This window comes from Microtus oregoni, unplaced genomic scaffold (genome assembly GCF_018167655.1).
Source record: "Microtus oregoni isolate MIOR12 unplaced genomic scaffold, Mior012 000091F_ref0000469, whole genome shotgun sequence".
Lineage (NCBI taxonomy): Eukaryota > Metazoa > Chordata > Mammalia > Rodentia > Cricetidae > Microtus > Microtus oregoni.
In genome coordinates this window covers 3,036,167-3,059,098 of record NW_024544600.1, presented here as the reverse complement: position 1 = coordinate 3,059,098, position 22,932 = coordinate 3,036,167, and the positions used below count along the sequence as shown (strand labels likewise).

General features: G+C 51.6%; 1 protein-coding gene across 1 annotated transcript in view; it reads left to right on the top strand.

Moving 5' to 3' along the window:
* Nucleotides 1–22,932, top strand: part of Znf385c (zinc finger protein 385C) — a 49,410-nt gene that overhangs the window by 20,958 nt on the left and 5,520 nt on the right. Inside the window, exons 2-4 of the mRNA XM_041644072.1 lie at nt 4,227–4,478; nt 19,306–19,454; nt 22,025–22,135. Of these exons, the coding sequence (XP_041500006.1) occupies nt 4,229–4,478; nt 19,306–19,454; nt 22,025–22,135 (510 nt within the window). The 5' untranslated portion in view covers nt 4,227–4,228. The remainder of the gene's footprint in view (nt 1–4,226; nt 4,479–19,305; nt 19,455–22,024; nt 22,136–22,932) is intronic.

The window sequence follows — 22,932 nt, the reverse complement described above, 5'->3', positions numbered from 1 at the left end:
AGGCTTTTTTTTAATTATTATTATTTATTTATTCCCAGTTTTCACCTGGTTTTCCATGGTCTTTGAGGCAAGCCCCAGGCCTTGCTCTTGGACTCAGTTTTCTCCTCTTGGCACATCACTAAGACTCAGGTGGAGGTCACGGGAGAGTGAGTCATGGTCATGGTGGTAGCGGTGGGGTGTGTGTGTGTGTGCCTGCCCGTGATGCTCACACAGAGCTGGATAAGCCGTGTGCATCCCACACTTTGCCATGTCTCCATATGACTGAGAGCCCCGGCTTAGCTGGAACAGTGTAGCTCAGGAGGGGACAGCTGGGAAGGCTGGGTCAAGCAGGACAGGCTACAGCAGGCCCAGCATCCTGGCAGGGGACACACGTTAGCCAGGAATCCCAGTGGTTCTGTGAGCCCAGAGGCTGTATATCACAGAGATTTAACCAGCAGCATGGCACATAGTTGTCTCCTCGCTTGAGCCATGTCCCTGTCCGGTCTGTCATAAATTGCACTGAGATTTCAAAATATCCCTGTCCCCTTGAGCTCTTCCTGGACAGCTAAGAAAGTCCCATTCCTTTGAAGTCTCCACCTGGCCCTTGACACCTGGGCCACTTCTAGCTCTGGCATCTGGTTCCTCCTTCCTGTCTCCTGCTAGAGAGTGGAGGAAGAGTTGGAGGAGGCAGAAGAACTAGTGGGCCTACCATCTAGGGGTGAAAGAGGGCTAAATACTGGTTGGAGGACTCCACACAGCCCTGGGGACCTTCCCACAAAGGGATATAAGTGAGCTCCAGTGTCTTCTGGGGGGAGGGCAGTGCTCTAGGTGCTTCGCATAGCTGCAAGGGGGCAACTGTGATGCCTTCCACATCTAGAAGAATGGTGTCGTCCTGTTCTGGGTAGCCACCTCTCATCTCCCTGATAGATGACCACTTTAGAAGTGACCACTGGTACTACAGCCCACGGGCACCACACTGCACCCAGGATGGGAGCTTCAAATTCTCATGCTCTGTGGCCATGTCAGGGTCAAACCTATAGTGTGTTAGTTTAATAGAATAGGGTTTAGTATTTAATAGAGTTTAATATTGATAGATCAATACAAATTGGACAACAGAAATTGATGGTCTCACAGATCAGATCTAGGTTCTCAAGGCTGGCTTCCTGTGAGGACCGTGAAGAAGGGGAATCTGTCCCATGTCATTCCCCTAAATTGTAGTGGCTATCTGGTAATCTCTGGAGTCCCTCAGCTTGTTAGGTGCATTGCCTGGCTCTGTATCCAACCTCACATGAACCTGTGTGCAGGTCTGTGATGCCACACCCTTTATATACTGGATTTACCTGTTGTGTGATTATTCCTGGGGAGACATAAACATAAAATGTTGGCTCACCTCGGATAGGGCACCCATCAAAGACAGACTAATGACATTCTTCTACCAAAGTATAGCTAAGTGATCTCGTGAGGTTATTGGAATTACTTATAGAAGTATGAGCAGCTGCATCACCTGGAGGTCAGTCCAGCTTGATCATCACTCAGGAAAACTGAGCCCCACTGGCTGATGGGAGAGCATCCTCTCCACAGGATTGCCACTGCTTCTACAACTTTGGGGAAGCCTGGTGAATCGTGGGAGTTTTTACAAGTTTTCTCAGTTTTGTAAGTTTTGTCAACTTTTTAAAAATGTTTTTATTTTTATTATATAGACAATGTGCTGTCTGTATGTATGCCCGCAGGTCAGAAGAGGGCATCAAATCTCATTACAGATGGTTGTGAGCCACCATGTAGTTGCTGGCAATTGAACTTAGGACCTCTGGAAGAGCAGGCAATGCTCTTAACCTCTGAGCATCTCTCTCCAGCCCCAGTTTTGTCAGCTTTCTGAGTCCCATGAGCCAGCCTCTTTCTTCCCTCTAGGAGGGAATGTTTCAGTTTAAAGGAAATGACCACACATCACAACCCTACACATTGGTCCAACCTCTTCCAGTAACCTTAGCTCCAAACACGATTACTTCTTAACGCATCGAATGTGGGGACAGAGACACAATTTAACCTGTAACACACAGGAAGTCTTAGATATTCCCCAATAGTTGAGCACAATGACACGGACACTATGATGGCGCTCCATTGTGACATACACACAGCGTGACAGAGACAGAATCACCTTAGCCAGCCATAGCGAACAGAGACATCTGCGATGCCTAACACATCACAGCTGACACGCGGGCCAGAGCTGAGACAGGAGGTGTGACCCAGCAGGGACACCTGCTCTAAGCTGAGTCAGTCCTCCACCCACCCACAGTCTCATGAGTAACGACAGACACGTATCACATGGCACAGAAACATCAAACAGCTCACAGAGAACATTAAGGAAATGAGTGCAGGTTCACGGCCAGGGACTCGGGCATTTCCTCTTCAGATGTGGACCCCACCACTAGACGTGTGTGCTTCTGAGAACCTTGTAGTATTTCCTGGCTGAGCTGATGTGCGAAGTGAGACTAAGGACGCAGGAAATGACCTTGAGGGAGAAGGATTAGCTTTCTCCAGCCGCCGCCACAAAGCGAGGCAAGAAAGGGGCTTAAACAACGGAACTGTGCTGTGTCTTAGCTCTGGAGCTAAAGGCCTGGGTGAGCATGGTGTCACGGGGTTGGCAGTGGCAGTGGTGCCTTCTCTTCTTACTTATTCTTTTCTTTAATTAATTAATTCATAGGCAGGGTCTGGTGTACCCTAGGTTTTTCCTCAAACTCCCTATGTAGCTAAGAATAACCTTGAGCTTCTCGTCCCTCCAAGTGCTGGGCTCACAGGCATGTGCTATCGATGCACCATCTATATAGTATTGGGGATTGAACCTAGGACTTCCCTTATGCAGGGCAAACAACTCTATCCTGAGCTACAGACCAACCTTTTACTCTTATGTAGCCCAGGATGACTTCCAACTCCTGATCTCCTGCCTAAGCCTCCCCTAAAGCTGGGATAACAGGTGTGTGTTACACCCAGGCTCAGGATCAATTTCTTCTGAAAGAGCCTTGTTCAAATTTCTTTGTCTTATACAGTATTTGAGTTGGGTGATAGTGGCGCACGTCTTTAATCCCAGTACTTGAGAGGCAGAGGCAGGTGGATCTCTGTGAGTTTGAGACCAGCCTGGTCTACAGAGTTCCAAGAGGAACCCTGCCTGGAATTAAAACAGTCTTTTGTCCAAATGCAGTCACATTCTGTTATACTTAAGGTTAGTGCTTCAACATGAATGGAAAAAGTTTGCCCAGTTCATCTGTGACTAGGGAGATGGACTCAGCCATACTTTCCCCAAACTTTGGGGTTGCTCAAGTCTGAGGAGAACAGGCACTGACTTCAGGAAGTCTCTCAGTGAAGATGAGGCAGGAAACACACATATATGTACACACACATATGCACATGTATAAACGCACACACATACACATATGAATGTGCACACATACACACACGCACAGGTCACATATGTGTAAATGCACGCACACGTACATGTGAACACATATGTGTAAATTCACACACACATGCACACACCAGGAAGGAAGTGAATATTACAAGTTATGTCTGAGAACTGGAATTTGGCAGCCAGGTCCTGAGTAGAAACAGAAGCAGACAAGCGAGAGAAAGTACCGAGAAATGAGTTGGGAAGGAGAGGTTATCTGAAAAATGGGGACAGTTGCCTGAAAGAGGACGTGCGAGTCCAGTTTGGGGCAGTGTGCGGATGCTGCATCCAGCAGACCCAGGTCAGTAGGGGCATCTTAAGCCATGTGGGACAGGGGTAGGGATGTCTCTGCAGGCTGTCACTACCGGTGAATGTCACCTGCTAGGTAAAGGGCACAAGATGGGCTTCTGCCACAGGGCTGTTGTGTCTCCAGTAAGATCCCCGTGCCCGTCTGTCACAGGATTGTCAGTTTCTGCCTCGAGGCTGAGAACAGGACAATGGCTTCCCAAAACATGACTCCGCTCCTCTGTTGCTGTTTCCCAGTGCCACCTTGTCCCCTAGACCTCAACTTCCTCTCTGAGATTCGCTCTCAGATCCTGTGTGCCATTTCCGACTGTCTTACCAGTGCTGCTGTATTTTAATGCTACTCTGCCGAAAACAGACCACCCTGTTGACATTTTGAATGTTCCTTCTTGACATTTTGGCTGAGAGGTGTGTTTGGAAGTCAGGTAGGGTCACCTGGCACACCCACCAGCATCTCAGTCCGCTCAGTCATCACACATCTGTCTTCCTCTCTCTATCTGCTCAGGTATGAAGCGGCCACTGAGCCCATCCCCCTCAGGTGAGAAGGAGCCCCCCACAACTGCAGCATCTGAGTGCTCCCCTCACTCTCCAGAATCGTCGAAGCCTAAGCGGGAAAGGAAACGCCCTTCCTACACCCTCTGCGACGTCTGCAACGTCCAGCTGAACTCTGCAGCCCAGGCCCAGGTGCACTGTGGGGGACGCGCCCACCAGCGGAGGCTTCGGCAGCTCAGCCTGGGCAAGACCTCCGCAGGGCCAGGTCAGTGAGGAGTGGCGCTGAGCTTAGCACCCTGGATCCCTTTAAGGAACCCTGAATCTGTAGCTTCCCTGATACCGTCAGGGGCTGTAACTTGGTGGCATGCCGCCTACCCTGCATGTGATCTGGGTTCAGCACTGCAAAACCAAAGAAAGTTTTGTTTTGCTTCTGCACAGCTTTCTATGGGATCTCTTGGGATGTGGGAGTCTTGAAGTCTCCTCCCCCCACCCCTTCCCCAGACAGGGTTTTTCTGTGTCACAGTGTAACAACCCTAGATGTCCTGGAACTAGCTCTGTTGACCAGGCTGGCCTTGAACTCACAGAAATCCACCTGCCTCTGCCTAGGAGTGCTAGGATTAAAGGTGTGCACCACCACCACCCAGGTGAGGTATCTTCTTGAGGTCTCTTCAGTTCTAGGAGCTCTCCCTGTGGGTGGCGTTTGTGATTAGGACATTCAGAACATTTCTCCAGCCTGGAGCTTCCTGGGGGGACAGCCTTCCAGACAATAGCCTGATCTTCGGGGTATTCCAAACTCCTGCTTTTCAGGCAGGGGTCAGCTCGGTGCACAGCGCTCCAATCTAGGAACAACAGGAGCTGCTCTTTCCGTGGCAGCCAGACTCCCAGCCAGGATTTCTGCCTCTCCCTAGCTGGGGTGACTTTGTAGGGGTTTAGCTGCCAGTGCTGGAGGGGCAGCTGGCTGCAATGCAGTGTTCTGGAGGAGATGGGTGAATGCTTCGGTGAGAGTGATGCCTGCTGACAGGCACATGGGGTCACGAGCTGCAGGCTGCCAGGGAGGACAGATCCACACGCAGGCCTAGGAGGGAGAGACAAGGGGCATTGGTACCCAGATTCTGGAGGTGGTTTCAAGAAACCCATTTTGCAGCCCAGCTGGGTGGCTTTGCCAGAGGCTGCCCTGAACCTTGAGAACTCTAATCGTTGGGTGACATTTATACAGCGCCTCCTTAGCATGATGGGAGTTGAGACACGCTTCCAGGGGCACAAAGACCTCCAAGCAAGAGAGTGATGAGTGTGACAGGTGAGGGGCGTTTCAGGCAGAGGTCACATCCACAGCAAGCGACAGGAAGATCATCGGCAGTGGGTTCCAAGGAGGTACTTAGAGTTAGTTGGACTCCCAAGACTGTGACTGAGTGATCTGATGGATCAATATTTCTGTAGGACAGGGTTTGTTTCAAAGGTCATTCATTTACGCTGGGTGGATGGTACATGCCTGTAATCGGGATGCTGAGGCAGAATGGCTATACATTCAAGGCCAGCCTGGATCACATAGCAAGGTTGTCTTTTAACAAGTCACATATTTATTCATTAAATATATCTTCTTATCTATTGAGATTCAAGCTAATGTAACGGGGGTTCACTTTTTTGTTGTTGTCCAAGACAGGGTTTCTCTGTGTAGCCCTGGCTGTCCTGGAACTTGCATTGTAGACCAGGCTGGGCTTGAACTTGGAGATCCACCTGCCACCTGCCTCTGTGCTGGGATTAAAGGTGTGTGCTGGAGGAAGAGGAGGGTGCTCACATTTTTAATACTTTCAAATCTGGGGCGGGGGGAACTGTCTAAATCACCCTACAGAAAAGATGGATTTATTCTCAGGTGGTACTAGACCTTGTAGAGGTGATGGAGGGGAGTGTCAAGAGAATCCAGGAGAAAGCTGAGCCTGCTGACACAGGCTAGTAAGCCCAGGTATTTGGAAGGTAGAGGCAAGAGGATCTCAAGTTCAAGGGTAGCCTGGCCTGGGCTAGGGAGTGAGTTAGAAGCAGCCTAGGCAACTTAGTGAAATCTTGTCTCCATATTAAAAGTAGCAAAGGTTAGGGATATAGTTCACAGGTAGAGCACTTACCTAGCCTGCTAGAGGCTCTGAGTTCAATCCCCAGTACCAGAGAAAAATGAAAAGGGATCGGGGGAAGAAGAGGTAACAGTGAGTGAGCTGATGTGAGATGTCAGGAAAGCTCAAGAGCCTTGACACTGGATCCTGACAGGGAAAGGGTCTCACAGGCAGGGCCACAGCGAGAGCTAGTACAGGGACCAAAAACTCCTGGCCTTGCTGGCCAGTGGCCAGCGGAGCTTTGTGCCCGGTATGGGCCGAGGTTGATTGAGGTAAGCTGGCAATTCCTGCAGGGGCCTTCCCACCAGTTAGCCTTTGACCTTTGCTTCAGAGGTGATGGACTTCACAGTGACACTGTGGGCTGGAGTATTTACTGTTTCAGGTGTCCCCAGCAGAGGACAAGAGTGAAACTTAGAGGTGCACAGTAAAGAAAGAAATTGGGTAGGAAAACAGTTTTGGTAGGCTTTCGTGTAGCTGAGCCATCAAGGTTTGGTGACAGGTGGGCTTTAGGGACTAAGGGGGAGGGAAGAGACTGGGTGACTTCAGCTAGGCAGGCTCCTGGAGAGGAGGAGAGGAGGGCAGTTCAGTTCTAGAAAGAGCTACCGTGGGGGGAAGAGGGTCAGTGTTGGTGGGGTTGGTTTGGGAGTCACCAAGAAATTTGATACCCCACTCCAGACTAGATTTTAGCCCAGTTAAGTCACCATGTATCCAGGGTGTGTCAAGAAATCAGAGACCCTAGGCTAGCCCAGTGCAAGGTGCTGAGATACCCTCAGATGGATGCTTGGTGCCTGTCCCTGGGCACTTACAGCTGGGCAGGGGAGGCTGATGTGGAACCAGCCCTTCCCATTAGCCATGCTGAGAGGTATGGCCAGCGTCATGGGAGCAGAAGGGAATGGCAGCTGGGTTTAGGGCCAGGACTCCAGGCCTCAGGTTTCTAGGAATCCTGTTATTCAGAAGCTCCGGTGGGAGAAGCTGCCACCTCCAGTGGCCTGGTTCATTCTGGGCCTTCCCTGGGCCATGGCCTCAGGTACATCTCCCAGGATAGGGAGATGCTAGCTAGCAGCCACCCAAGTCAGTAGGGAGGAGAAAAGGCACAGGGCTTTGAATCCTGCTTAAAACTGGTTCCCAGCCTGGTGTGGGATCAGGCTGGGGCTACTGAAGCTCCCTAGGGAAATGGAGAAATTCCCACCTGATTCAAGGACCTTTGGTGGGGGAGGGGGTGGGAGGTGGGGGGAGTGCGGTCTGCAAGGATCTCTCAGCAAGCAGCTTAGTTCCTATGCACTCATGGTCTGGGATGCCACACCACATAAGGAGACCAGAGGTCCTTGTCTCACGTAGCCAGAGCTGTCACTTTGATTAGGGTCCTCTGGGGCTAGAGGCCTCCCCAGTGGCAGGCAGTCACAAGCAGTGAAGCCAGGACCCTCTCCTGCTCTCCTTCCTAAGGGGTGAACGGGAGATGTGGGAGGAGCTAATGAGGTAGGCATGCCCCTTTCCTCCTTGAGCTTCCTCTCTGGCTCAGGTCAGAGGCCACTTCCTTAGCCATGACCAGCTGCAGTTCTCACCGTCACACTTGGGTTCCACGTCTCCATCTCCACCTCTTGGCACTCCCCCAAGGCTCCACATCTGCCTCACCTGTCTGCCACCCAGGAAGCCGAATGTGTCTTGGGCTATCCTTTACTGGCTTACCCTGACCTCAGGGAATGTGGGCACTAGGGGAACCTCCATCAGTGAGACTGAAGCCAGTGACACTACTCACTGCACATGCACACAGACCCCACCCTAAACTACTCTTCAACACCTGCAGACACAAAGGCGCAGGCACAGCTTTCTGTCTCCAGCCCAGATGTTGAGGTAGCACAGTGAGTTGTCAGGACACCTGGGTGAGAAGCTGTGACCTTCCAGTGACCCAGAGAGCATTAGGGAGAGCCGAACTCCTCACAAAACAGGTCAACATCTGGCAGGCAGCCCCGATCCCGACCCTACAGATGACGATGTTCAGTTCTTCTTCTTTTTTTTTTTAAAGATTTATTTATTTATTATGTATACAACATTCTGCCTCCATGTATGTCCACACACCAGAGGAGGGCGCCAGATCTCATTACAGATGGTTGTGAACCACCATGTGGTTGCTGGGAATTGAACTCAGGACCTCTGGAAGAGCAGACAATGCTCTTAACCACTGAGCCATCTCTCCAGCCCCCGATGTTCAGTTCTTATTCTGCACACAGGATTATGGGGGCTCAGAGAGAAAAATACCCAAAGCCAGCTAGCTGGGTCTTGATCCCAAGTGTCTGACTCTCAATCCTATCTCACACTCGTGCCCTGGCGGAAGAGAGCGGCCATTGCATGTGAAGAGAAGTCGAGCTGGTTGGTCATGGTGGCATATGCCTACTATCCCAGCATTTGGGAGACAAGGACAAGAGGGTTCCTGGGAGTTCAAGGTCTGGTATATGTAGAGCATTTCAGGTTAGCTAAGGCTATAATAGTAAGCCTTGAAGAGAGAGAAGGAGGGAGAGAGAGAGAGCTACGATGTGGCGTCTGAGTATGGGAAAGCAGGTTGGCCTGAGAAAATAGGTCCAGCAAGATGATTATACAGACGCTCATGACCACATCTCTGTTTTGTGTTTCCTCAGTTTAAAGTGGGGAACCAGGCCCAGTGTGGTGGTCATACACGCCTTTAACCCCAGCACTCAGGAGGCAGAGACAGGTAAAGCTATCTGTGAGTTCAAGGCCTGCCTGGTCTATGCAGTGAGTTCTAAGACAGCCAGGGCTACATAGTGAGACTTTGTTTAAAAATAAATACATAAAAGAAAAAAAGGAAGGAAGGAAAGAAGGAAGGAAGGAAGGAAGGAAAGAAAGAGAGAGAGAGAGAGAGAGAGAGAGAGAACCACTAGCCATCTTCTGCCCTCTAGATGGTTAAGGAAGGGTAGCGTCCTAAAGTCAGCCACTTCCTCTCTGACTCTGGGTAGAGTTAATGGCACTATCCAATCTAGAATGAGCCCAGGCCCTTTTCCTCATCATCCATTGTGCCATGGTAACAGAAACCTGAAGGGACAGGAAGGGACTTCAGAAATGCCTTGAGCTCTGGTTTACTGAGGTGGTTAGAGGAACCCTGGAGGGAGAATGTGAAACAGACATTGGGAGGGACAGGCAGACAGAGATGGGTCAGATTAAGACAGAGATGACTGCAGTTATGGCATTGAGAGTGGAGACTTCCGCACTCCCCAGCCCTCTTTCTCCTCTCCAACTTTGATCTTTGAAGCCTCTGGCTGTACCCTGAGCCCTGGAAATCAAAGACTTGGGTCATGCCTGAGTCACTGGCTTGATGAGCCTTCCTCACCCACTGCTCCCCACAGATGGATTAATTTCAGTCCCCCCAGGAGGCTCTGGAAGCCCTTCCCCTACCCCTCCCATCTCTCTGGGTTGCTGATTCCTCTTCACTGAGGTACCTGCTCCCCAAATCCCCCCACCCCTGCCCGTTTCCAGCCCCATCATCCTGAGGCCTTCAGGTGCAAGTTTCAAAGAAATAGTATTCCCCTCCAGACCACCAAGCCCAGCTACTGCCTCCGACTTCACCCTCCTTTGGTGGCAGGTGACAGAAATATCCTACATTCTCCGGAGACAGCCAAAACATCCTCTTCCCCCAGGTGAGACCTGCCCCCCTTCCAGACCACCCAGAGAGGCGAGGCTGTCTGGGTAGAGAATTAGGGGGCTTAGTTTAGATCTCTGCTTGGAAGAAGGCAGAACTTCCCTGTGTGTCTCTGGGTGGGTTCATTAACTCTGGGCTTGAGTTTCTTTCCTTTACCCACACAGACAACTCCTTACCCTTCAGAGCCCCTTCCTGCCGCAGTCAGTTCTTCCCTGGGCTTGCTTTGTGGGCAGATATTGGCTGGACATTGTCTGATGGAGAGAGGATGCTGAATTGGTGCCCCCCATTCCACCCCCCCTGCACTGGGCACAGATAGGGTTTGGAATTCGAGACTGGATCCAAGCTGTGGCTTGATTGTCTCCCCTTTTCCAATGCCCCCCCACCCCTGCCCCATTCTGCCAGGCACAGCCACCAGGTGCTCAGGTGAGTAGGGTGTCAGTTATCAGCACCTGGAGGGGGAAGAGGAAGGAGCAAGTGGCAGCAGAGAGAAGGGATGGGATTCCCCCCAGTGCCCACCCCCAGGTGTCAGAAGTTCTAGCTGCTCACGCAGACTATTCCCCATTCCCCACTTCCTTCCTGACATTGCAGAGGTAACAGATCTAAGGGGCTAGCCTGGGCTCCCTCCTCCCCACCTCAGTGGCAACCCCTCTGTGACACTTCTCTGAGCCTGTTTCCCCTTCAGGAAAAGCAGGTAAATGTGAGGTGAAGGCCAGGAGAGGAAACAGGGTGAGCAGAAGGGCATCGGCAAGGCCAGCAGCAGGAGAGCCTTTCAGCAGTGCAGGGGTGAGGTATGGGGGGGTAGTACCTCTGTCCCTGGAGGTTTCTGTGGACAAAGCCAGTCTTTTGTCTCAGCACAAGAAGCGCTAGGCCGGGACCCTGGGGCACAGGAGCGGGTGAGTAGACTGTACTCCTCTGTCTCCTCTGTCCCAGGTTTCCACATTCCCGCTCACTCCTGCAGCCTGGCAAAGATCACACCCTGCTCAGTCCCCACAGTCGGTCAGGACTCAGAAACCAGGGAGTGCTCACTCCTTTGCTGGCAAAGGGAAGCAGAGCTTTCCAGCCTAACTGGGAATCCCTCCTTCAAGCCCTCCCCTCCTGTCCCTCACATCCCTCTTCCCTCTGTCACTCTGGCTGGATTTCATTTGCTCCTGCCCTGCGTGCTGCTCAGTGGTGTCTCCAAAGGCTGAGAATGCTCTTGGGTAAGTGCTGAGGTCACCTGAGCTGGGGAGTGGGGACTGGGCTCAGAGGCTTCCAGGAAAGGGTGGTCATCTCCCCTCCCCACCCACCTTCCCCCCCCCCCCCCCCCCCCCGCTGCTGTTGGCCCCCAGAGGTTATCTGCTGGGGATGCAAGGTCAGTAGACTCCCCAACCTTACCCCAGTCCTACTAGCCTGGACTGTGGCTGAGACAAAGGATAAAGCAGAGGAGGGACAGCTGGAGAGTGTGCCCTGAGACTCAGGGTGCTGTGCATCCTGGTAAATGTGTGCTGGGAACCTGAGCTAAGACTCCTTATAGGAAATCTTCCCTTCCCTCTTCTAAGGGCCAAGGGAGGGGAGACATTGGAAGGGGCTAAAGAGCTGTAACCTCCTCTGTGGAGAGAGACAGAGAAGACAAGATAAGATGGGGCAGGAAGCGCCTAGCTGAGAGGCAGCATCTACACCAGGGTCAGACCAGTGCCCTCCCACCCTGCTTTCCCTGTGTCCCTGCACTCTACCTGCCTCCCCACACAGGGTCTTACCTGGTCTTTTGTTTTCATTTCTCTCCCCGACTGCCCACCCCAGCTCCCACAAACTCCTGCCGCAGTCCAGGCTGGGTTTGAACTTACTCTGTAGCCTAGGATGGATTTAAACTCACCATCCTGTCTCAACCTCGAAAGCTCCTCCAGGGACAAAGATCTGGAGGCAGGGGGTATAAGGGGGCATAATGGTATTATCTAGCTACTGGGTTTGGAGTTGCTCTAGCTAGGTCAGGGTCTGAAGGAAGCATCAGCACACTGTAGACATCCTGGAAGTGAGAGAGAAGATTCTGGTGAATGTGAGGAGGAACTCTTGGCCTGGCAGTACTTAGAATCCTGCTGGAGAGTGGCATGGGCAAGCATTGGCTCTCAGTTCAATCTGTCCCCCCACCTCCGTTGCCACTCATCAGCCCCTCCCCATCTTTGACCCTTCCTCTGGATTTCCGTTTTTCTTTGCAGGTTAAAAAAATTATGAGCACGTATCCATTCTGCATACTAACGGGTTTCATCGTGACATTTTCATGCTTGCTGTGTGCTGGTTCTTTCCCCCATCACTCTCTAGTCCACTCCTGCCCCGCTTCCACTTCCACGTTCTGTTGTTCTTTTCTTTCTTGGCGAGTTAATGAGTTTCATTAAGGTTGCTTGCTGGAGCATGCATACAGGAGAGGTTATTTACAGGCCTGTGGGTGCCTTACTCATGGCTATACCACCAGAGAAAATGCCTCTCCCTGCCCGAGGAAGCACTAACCGCTTGTAGACCCCCAAGGAGGTGGAGGGCCTCATGAGCCCCTCCTGAGTTTTTGTTTTATGTGTAATAGAAATACCATCATTATTTTTATGCGTGCATGCATGTGCACATATGCGTGCTTCTGGGAGGTCTCTACCTCTGCCCTGCGGCTGGGAGTGAAATGAGAGGGGAAGGAGATTGTTGGGTTGTATGATCACGTGAGAGTCAGATGCAACTGGTTTTCTAAGGGCGTGTGTGCACGCGCTTGTCCTGGGTATCTATCTCAGGGTGTTTGTGGCTTTCTGTGCCAAGGCGCGTGCCGCTCACTCAGCTCATGCTTATGGTTTCTGGTGGTCCAGAGACATCTCTAAGGGTCTGTGTCCATTGATCTGTTTATCATGGCCATCCGGGTGTACGTGCAGGCTCACGCTGGGTCCCTGAGGGCATGTGCTCGCTGCATGAGCATCATGTACGTTGGACATGGCTTCACCGTGGGGAGATGTATGTGCCTCTGGACCTGGCATCTGTGTCTAGCGCTATCCGTGTGGGTGCCTGCGGATCTCAGGGTGGGCATTGATCTTTTCCAATTATGGCCCAACTGCAAAACGTGGTTTCCTTGAATCCTCTCTGTTGAGTGGCAGCCAGGGTGATGTTTTTCCACAAGATGCCTGCTCTCCTGTTCCCGAATTCTAACGAAACATCCCAGGGGTCTAAGGACAGCTGTCTAGACAGTGTCAGTTTGGCCTTCAGCTTCCCAGGTTCGACACACAGTCTTTGGTTGAAAAGATCTTAGTATTTTCACTTTGGTGTGCTGATCTCGCTGCAGGATAGGGTGGGGACACTCAGGTTCTAGGAATTATGGGAAGGATCTGTCACCTGATCTTGGTCTTTGATTTGTCTCCCATTCTCACATCTTGTGGGTGGTGGGAAGAATAAAATGTTGGAATTGCAGGTTTGGGGGAAGAAAAGATGAGGGAGGAGGCCATTTTAACCCCCTAGCAGGTGCCCAAGGTCAAACTGCTACCCGTGTATGCTTGAGCATGTGCATGCACGGGCAAAAACACACACACACATACACACACACATATACACACATACAGAACTTGCTTTTTAAAATTCTTTTTCTCAAGCTTTTGTGACACTTGTTTAGAAGTCAGATGCTATTGCCCTATCTGGGGTCCACACATGAAGAAATTATTGGCCTGGGGATGTACCTCAGCTTGTAGAGTGCTTGCCTAACATGCAGGGACCCCTGGTTTTGAGCTCCAGCGTGCATAGGGCTGGATGTGGTGGACACACCTGTAATCAGGGGCTAGAAGTAGGTTCAAAGTCATCCTTTTTGTAGCGTGTTTGAGACCAGCCTGGTCTACACGTGAGACCCTGTCTCAAAGAGAGAAAAAGAAAAGAGAAGCTGTTTGTCTTTCCTGCCCTTGGGGAACACAAAGGAGGGAAGGAAGACAGGGAGCGAAATGATGTGAAGTAACAGATGGGTGGTCTGGAGGGAGCAAGCAGGGGCAGTGATGGAAACGGGCGAGACTTCCTGGGTGAAAACATTCAGTTGCAGATACACAGAGAATTCCTGCCCACAGGGAATTGCCTCAGACAGGGGGCCAGATGCCAGCCCGGCTGTGGAGATCAGAGCAGCAGAGGGGCTGTCTGAGATGATCTCAAGGGGTGATGGGAGAGCTAATCAAGGAGAGAAGACTGGCTCGGTTTTCACTGACTGGATAAGCTGTAGTTGCTACTGCTGCTGGTGCTGCTATTTCACAGGAGAGGACAAATATCACATCTCTACAAGGTATAGCTGGCATGTCTGATCCAACCGGACAAGACCTTCTGATCTCAGAGACGCATCTCGGTCTCACATCTATGGGAAGGTAGAGGCAACCAGCTGGTTGTATTCTGTCTGCAGCCCGCCTACAGTCTCTGTCCTCACTCTGCTGCCTGTTCCTGGGACCACACGCCAGTGTTCATATGTGTGAGCCAGCACCTGTGTGTGTGTGTGTGTGTGTGTGTGTGTGTGCAGGGACAGATGTCCCAGGGAAACGCAGATGGCCTTGGGATGCTTGGCTCCATATTGACTTCCTTCTGATCACACAGGTGTCTATGGACTTTGAGGACAACATCCTGTGGGTTAGGAATCAGTCTGTGCTGTAGCCCTGGCTCAGCTACAAAACACTCGGGAGCCCTGAGAATCACATCTGTCTTTGGAATTCAGTTTGGGCTAAAAAGTCTCTACTGTGTTCTGAGATGCTACAGCAGTCATAGCCAATCAGTCCCTTCCTTGTCCTGGATAGAGGGAGGCCTTAGAGGGAGATGGGTTCCCTTACCTCTTCCGACTGTGGCTCACCGCTACCTCTCCACACTCTCCATCCTTGTGGACAGAGTAGTCTCTATCCCCACCCCCAACATCTCTCCCTTGCTTCTTTCATCTCCAGTCTCCGATGGCAGAGCTGGAATAAACTTTCCAAGCTAAGTTGGATGGATGGTCCCCCTTGGCTTGGTGGGTTGGCCCTCACTCGCCAGCTTCTCTGTCTAGGGAGTTGCCGTGTGGGCAAGGGAAGCAGGGGACCATGAGCGTTTAAGGGGGTCCTAGGTCCTCTGCCCTGAGAGCAGGCATGGTGCCCCCTGGGAAGAAGCCCACTGGAGAGGCCTCCAACTCCAACAAGAAGTACAAGCGAAACTTCAGTGAGCGGTGGAAGGAGGAGTTTCCCTGATTGGACTCTGCCTGTGAGCGGAAGCTGATGCTCCTCCCTCTAGAGTGTCGCCAGGCCCTGGTGTGCAACAAGCATGCCAAAGCTGGGAATGCCGTCACAGTGGGCACTGACACTTCCAGCACCGTGCCCTGCTGCATCACGTCACCTCAGGAGCTCACCACCAGACGCTGGCAGACAGCCAGGGTCAGCCTACTCTGGAAGGCCCTACTGAAGGCAGAGGGACATATCCCAGCCTGACAACCACTCCCGCCACTGGGGCCATCAAGATGGAGGCCGACCTGGCCAAAGAGGATGTGCCTGTTGACCCATGTTCTGCCCTGCTCGAGCTGCAGAGGCTCAACCTGTGTCAGGCCCAGAGCATGGCGAACACTACAGCCCCAGGAGGGTGAGGGATATCCAGGTGGGTGGCAGCCAGAGGTAAGGGGAGGACCAAGGGGGAGGGAGGCATCAAGCCACCCGGGAAAGCTCCAGCATGCCAGGCCCCTGGGTAGGAACCAACATACTTCATTCATACCTCCACTATGTCAAATCTTCACCAGCGACTGCCTACGTGCCTGGCACTGCGCCAGCCCCCTTGAATACAACCGTGAAGAAGCCAGACCTGGCACCTGTCATTGGGTGAATGCAGTCACACTGCCCACTCCCTGGGACAGAGGTTGTAAACTGGTGATAAAAATTCAGCTGGGCGTGGGGGCACACAGCTTTAATCCCAGTGCTTGGGTGGCAGAGGCAGGAAGGATCTCTGTGAGTTCAAGGCCAGCCTAGTCTACAAGGTGAATTCTAAGACAGCTAAGGCTGTTATAAAGAGAAACCCTGTCTCAAGAACAAAACAAGCCAGCTGGGTGGTGGTAGCGCACACCTTTAATCCCAGCACTTAGGAGGCAGAGACAGGTAGATCTCTGTGAATTCGAGGCCTGCAAAGACCACCGGAAAAACAAGGCAGCAACAATCCATGCTTCTTAGCCTTCTTTACGGTTCATAAATCACTTCATATTCATCAATGCAATAACGAAGATTTACAACTTACGGTAGCCATTTAGGGAGATGAGGGCAGGCAGGTCTGAAAACTCTCAGAAAACTGGAGCTCAGACAGGTAAACTTGCCCAGGGTAACACAATCCGTAATCAGCAAAGAGTCTGCCTGGCCTCAACCTTGTACTCATCCAACAACCTTGCATTGCTGCCCCTGCAGCCTGGAGGACAAGCCTGACTCCGTCCTTTTTACACCCTGGGCTGTCCCGGGTGACGGCTGCCAGTGTCTTGCACACAGAGGCTTATCAGCATCTGAAGGCATCCCCATAGAGGCTGGTGTTAGAAGAGACCAGGGGCTGGGCCGAGTCCCATCCTCTGTCCCTGCTTGCCACTTTGGTGTCCCCATGTGATGGCCATCCTGCTACCACTTTCTTGGGCAGTGTAGAGGTCCAGGAGGGTGAGGTTATCACTTGCCAACTCCTGGACATCCTACAGTTTTTTGGCATATCTGCACCCAAACTGGCCTGGCCGCCCAGTGACCTACTGGGGAGTGTCAGCCTGCAGCTCAGGGTCACTTGCCCACTGCCCATGGATCTTCACTTTCTCCCTGGCCCAACTGACCCTAAACCCCTTGTCTATTTGAGTGAGTATGAGAGCGTATTGGAGGCCTCGTTCCATCTGCATGGTGACCCTAGTTCCCACGTGGTCCCTGAGCTCCACGCAGCCTTGGACCTTGCAGCTACTGACTTGGCGGGTCCTCAGCTAGTACATTGGTCGTCCCTGTTGACTGTTGTGGAAGTAATGGCTGAGGCCTGGCTTTGCTTGGTGCTCACCTTGGGAGCCACTGTCCTGGCCTCCTGGACCACTGCTGCCCTGGCCTTGGCCATGCGCCAGTTCATAGTTCACCTTGGTAGCCTTCACCCACTGCTCTATGCTTTGCCTTCAATGCAGAAGCTTGTCCTGGTCCTGCAGCATGAAGACCAGGACCTGGTCTTGCTGCAGATGGTGATGGCAGCCTTAATTTTGCAGCAAGCACAGTGTGTCCCTGGGGGGCCTATCTCCAGGCTTCCTGCAGGAACTGGCAATCTCCGAGCCTGCCCAGTGGCAGGCAGATGGCAAAAGCTGCACCTACCATGGTGTGGAGTTGCTGGGCAATTCAGAGGCTTCTTGCAAGGTTTGGAACGCCTCCAGCAAGCTTTTTCTGGACTCCATAGGCGCGCGTAGGGGCTGTTATTCCCTGGTCGCTCGCTGGATGCAGTGGCCGTGTTGGCAATAATCTTTGAGTCCCGCCTCTACCCGGAAGAATGGGGTGCACTCGATGAGGGCGTTATGTGGGTACTGCTGCTGGGCACTGGTGAACCAGTGTGCTGGGCGAGTTCGTGTTCTTCAAGGGCATGGTAGCCAGCCTCGGGCCCCTCTGCCCACGCACCCTGTGAGCCAAGCTGGCCGTGTGTGTATTCCGAGCTGTACGGAAATCTTTCCCGACTTCGCAGCCCTAGCTAGCCTTGGTGCTGCCTGCGTGCACTGGGCTGCTGGACAGGGTGGGCCGCAAGCATCCACAAGCCACGGTGGTGGGGACAGAGCAGGGTCTCAGGCAGGCCATGGCGAGCACATGGTGAAGAAGGCGGTGAATGTGCCCTCGCTGTATGAGTTTGATTGTGCACTGGCCATAGAGTACTTAGTAGATGGACAGAGGGAGGGACTTCGGGGGTGGCCTCCCCTCCTCTTAGCCTACAGAGGGTGGAAATTGAAGGGATCGCAGATATAACTTTACCCATATACACTACACTCAAGCTGACCTACTAACCACTCTGTCCCCTGCTCTTCACCAAACCAGACCCCTGCCAGTGAGGGAAGAGGAGCCTGGGCAAGTGGTAGAGGTGCTAGGTAGGGCCTGGACAGTTCCAGTCCCATCTGGCCTTTCAGAGTTTGTTTGTCCTCCTTTGAACCCTCCCCTTGGGTTTTGGTTGGAGGGAAGAAGGTTGGGCTTTAGGAACTGGAGAAACAGAGGTGAACAAAGGCTTCCAGAGAATTTCCTCGCCCGTTGCTTTGCAGTGTTTCTTTCTCTAAGAGACTGTAAACCAGAGGACAGTGCTTGTTTCCGACCATAGCACAGTGCTAGCTGTGCACAGACTAATAGGCCAAGTGCACAGTGATTCCAGGGAGGTAGTGGTACCCTCCGTCCCTCTCCCCCTCCCATCTGCTGTCTGCCGGCTTTTCTGTACATGACTGTGTTTCTAGGCATACATCTACAGATGCTAAACAAGCCAGTCTTATGTTTCAGAGGGTTAACACCCAAGAATTGAAAAGGACTTCTTTTGGTTTTGCAATTACAGGGCTCAAGAAAGTCTTCAATAACTTGGATTGATATCTTTGTTTTTTTCTTCCCTTCCTAAAATCTGATTTGTTGGTTCCCAGCCCTTTCTTGCCTTTGCTTTACACTGTTAAGAGCAAAGACTGCAAAACCACAGTGTTGTTCCTGGGCGTACTGAGGACTGATTTGGGGTCTCACCAGAACTGGAGACCCAAACCTTCAGAATGCTGTGGGTTTCTTTCTTTCTTTTTAAATTTGTGGGAGTTCTTAGATTTATTTTGTATGTATGAGTGCTTTACCTGCATATATGTATGGGCGCCATGTGTGTGCCCGGAGTCTGCAGGGGTCGGAAGCAGGCATTGGGTCTGCTGGAACTGAAGTTACAGTTGTGAGCTGCCATGTGGGTGCTGGGAATCAAACCCAGGTCCTGTAGACTGGCCAGTGCTCTTAACCACTGCGCCATCTCTCCAGCCCCGTGCCATGGGTTTGTTCTCATCCCTTCTATGAGTGGTGTGGAGCCTGAAGTGAGAGGGGGCTGGCCTTTCCCTACACTCCCTGAGTTTGGTGCTTTGGGATAAAGTATGACATACTGTCACCATGGTGTGTGTATCAACCCTGATTCCTCTGACCCCTCTCTTACCTGAACTTCCTTTGGGTGTCTATTTGGGTCACTGTGCTGACCCTGTCTGTGAAAGAGGGTTGCTCTTCTGCCTAGGACACTTGAGCTGTAGACGCCGTGACTCTGGTTCAGCTGGAGCAGTTATAAAGAAGGAGCCAGGACTTCCTGTCCTGGCTGTAAAAGCCTTTCATTCTGGCAGCAGAGGTGGGAAAGAGCTCTCTGGCTTCTCATTTCAGACTCTGCCCTTCTTCCTCCTGCAGCAGGCCCAGCCTCCAGCACCCCCAGCCCCCTGCTGGCCTCCCTGACCCTGCCCACCCGGCCTCTGCAAACCCCGTTGGACTTCAAGCACTTGCTCGCCTTCCACATCAATGGCACCACCCCGCTCAGTCTCTTCCCCAACTTCAGCACGGTAGGGGCTGGGCAGGAGGGTGGGGACATATGCGAGGGGGCAGGGGGGGGCAAGGAAAGTGATTCAGCTGGCCCTAGGTGCTGCCAAATAGGACCCGGAACCCAGCTGTCTCTTGGCTAGAGATGAAGACAATGTCATTCCTACCCCACCATCACAACTGTCCAGAGATGATTTTTTTTGGGGGGTGGGGGGATGATCCAGATGTGTCTGTGTGCACTTGGGTTGTGGCTTTGATTTTCGGGTTAAAGATTATTTTATTATTTCTCTATGTGGTTATGTGTTTGAATCACTGTATGTTCACACGTGTGGGTTAACATGCCTGTGTATGCACAGCAGCCAGAAGAGGTCATTGCATGTCCTCTATGACCTCTCCCTGAACCTGGAGCTCCTGTTTTCTCAGCAAGGCTGAAGATCAGCTAAGCGCCAACAATCCTCCTGCCTCTATCCCCATTGGAGCTGTGATTACAGATTTCCTAGGGCACCTGGTTGGCTGTGTGGGTGCTGGGATTCGAACTCCAGTCCTCACGATTGTACAAGCAAGTGCTTTGAACTACTGAGCTGTCACTCCAGACCTAATGTCTTTGTGTTGGAGTTTGTGTTTCTGGAGGTCTGTGTGTTATTGGTGGGTACAAATTTGTGTATTGTTTGTGATGGCTTTTGTGTGTGTGGAGGTGATTGTATGTAATATGTGTGCATGTGAATCTGAGGGGTTTGGATATCTTTATACCTTCTCTAATGTGCTTGGCATGTATGTGTTTTAGGTGACTGAGAGCCCATTTATGGTTGTATAGTATCTATGTGTCTAAGAGCATCTTTCTGCTTGTCTGTGAGTCTGTAAGTGCCTTCAAACTCATGTGCTTGGTATCTGTATATTTCTCTGCATGCACTCAGGTGTGTGTGTGTGTGTGCATGCATGCGCTCATGTATGGGTGTGTAAGACAAATGTTAGGAGTACTCCATGAAGTTTGAGGAGCAAGACACCTTTTAATTCTGAAAATCAGATGCAATCATGGATGAACTCCATGCCATCCTCAGAAAACTGTCACATGCCCTCCCAATAACCTGGAGGAGTCTCCCTCTTTTTGTCACCTCCAGGTTTGAACAGAGGTCCTGAGAAGTATGAGACACTCGGGCATGGGCCTAGGGACTTGGGGCCCTACTGTTGCTTACAGATCTGTTCACTGTGCAAAGGCATAGTCTCTCAAAGGTGGGTGCCGAGACCACCCACTAAGGTCCTGATGCTGGGTCTGCTCTACCTTGGGCACTGTCCAGGCTGGAACCTCTGTTTTCAGAGCAGTCGCTAGAGCATGTTCTCCCCTCTGCCTCTGGTTTCTTCCTGTGGGAAGGTTTGGAAAGTTCTTTTTGACTAACCAAGACACCTTCTGGTTTGAATCCAACAACCCAAGCCCCTAAAGCACAGCATGGTGGCACTACCTTTAATACCAGCACTCTGGAGAGTAAGGCAGAAGGAACAACCTGGGCTACACCAGCGAGTTAAAGGCCAGCCTGAGCTATGTTGTTGAGACTCTGTTTTAAAAACAAAACAAAATAAAACAACCCCCCCCCCAAAAAAAACTAAGGCCCCTGAGAAAAGACATAGAAACCAAGATGTTGAGGCAGCTTGGAACATAGCTCAGCTGGTAGAGTGCTTGCCTGGCAGGCGCAAAGCTCTGAGCTTGATTCTCAGCACCACACAAATCAGGTAGCACAGGCCTTTAATCCCAGCACTTGGGAGGTAAAGGCAGGAGGGACTATTTTAAGGTCATCCTCAGCTACAAAGTGAGTTCAAGACCAGCCTAGACTACTTGAGATTCTATCTCAAAAGGAAAACAGGAAAGAAAGAAAGAAAATTGCATGATATCGCATACCTATAATCCCAACACTTGGAAGCAGAGGCAGGAAGACAGGGCGTCCAAGGCCAGTCTGAGCTAGATTAGACCTTGCCTCAAATAAATAAAAATGAGAAAGAGAACCAAAAAAAAAAAAAAGAAAGAATATACAAAATTTACAATTAGGAAAAGTAAGAAAACATTCAAGTTCATATTCCAAAGAGACAATCCTGCTACTTGGGGGGCCTCAGGCCTCCCTATGCTGCCCTGCTTGGCCACTCACCTCCCTGGCCATGACTGTCATCCTCCTTAGCAGACATCAGACTCTGGGACAGTGGCAGAGCTAGTGAGGTAGGGTTTCTTGCCCCCACCATCAGGTTCAGACACAAAAACTGGGTTGGAATGAAAGAAATCCCACCAAAAGAATCCTTGTCCCTTTCCTGCTATAGTCTGTGATCACTCTTTGTCCCAATGCTGTGCCCCTTTAAAAAGAGAAACCAAAACCCAAAAACTAAGACCAGAGGGCAGCAAGAGACGTCAAGGTGATCTCATGAGAGTCAGGCCACGGCTCTAGGCATTCAGGTCACCCTGGGCCATCCCCCTTGCTGCCTGACAGATCTGGTCTGTACCCAGACAAGGGTACAGCCACAGGGCAGGAGAGGTCTGGTAGACTGAGCACATTTGGAACTGCACCATTCCGGAGCATGCAGGAGGAACTTGCCCTTCTGTTCCCCCTCACAGATGGACCCAGTCCAGAAAGCTGTCATCAGTCACACATTCGGGGTCCCCTCCCCTCTGAAGAAGAAGCTGTTCATTTCCTGTAACATCTGTCACCTGAGGTTCAACTCAGCGGTGAGAGGGAGTCATGGAAACGGAGGTTGGAGGGAGCTGGGTCTCTTCGGGCTGCTGGAGAGGGGCTGTGCTCTGATACCCCACCCTCTGCTGACTCCTCCCTTTCTCAGACCCCTCCTACCCACATGTAGCCTACTGGGATTCCATTTACCTCCCCTCTGCTTTGCACCCACCTTTTGGATGTCCCAGGGGCCATAGTGCGAGTTTCTTGTCTTGACCTGAGATGTTTATAGCATGTATTCTCCCCAGTGTCTTTTGTGGTGAGGTGGTGGAACTTACTATAGAAACCAGGCTGGCTTTGAACTCATGAGACCCACCTGCCACTGCCTCCCTGCTGGGATTGAAAGGTGCACACCATACCCAGCGTAAGTGAGTTTTGTTTTTGTTAAGACAGCCTCACTATGTGGTTGTCTTGGAACTTGCTCTGTAGACCAGGTTGGCCTCAAACTCATAGAGATCCACCTGCCTCTGCCTCCCGAGTGCTGGGATTAAAGACATACATGACTATACTTCGTCATCTTAATGGACTCCCATGATGCCTCTGTGAGAGGTACAGAGGCACAATTACTATCTCTACTTTTCTGAGGAGGACACAGTCTCAGAGTGGATAAATAGTTTGCCTGAAGACACAACTGGGAAATAGCATTGCTAGGATTTGAACCCAGTCCTGGCTGACCCTGAGGTCTGCATACTCCTCCCATAGCCTATCCTGGGGGAGAGGAGGATCTTTACTGTGGGACTTGGGTTAGTCAAAATCACTGTGGACTGTAGCCAAAAAGTTGAAGGAAGGGTGGTAG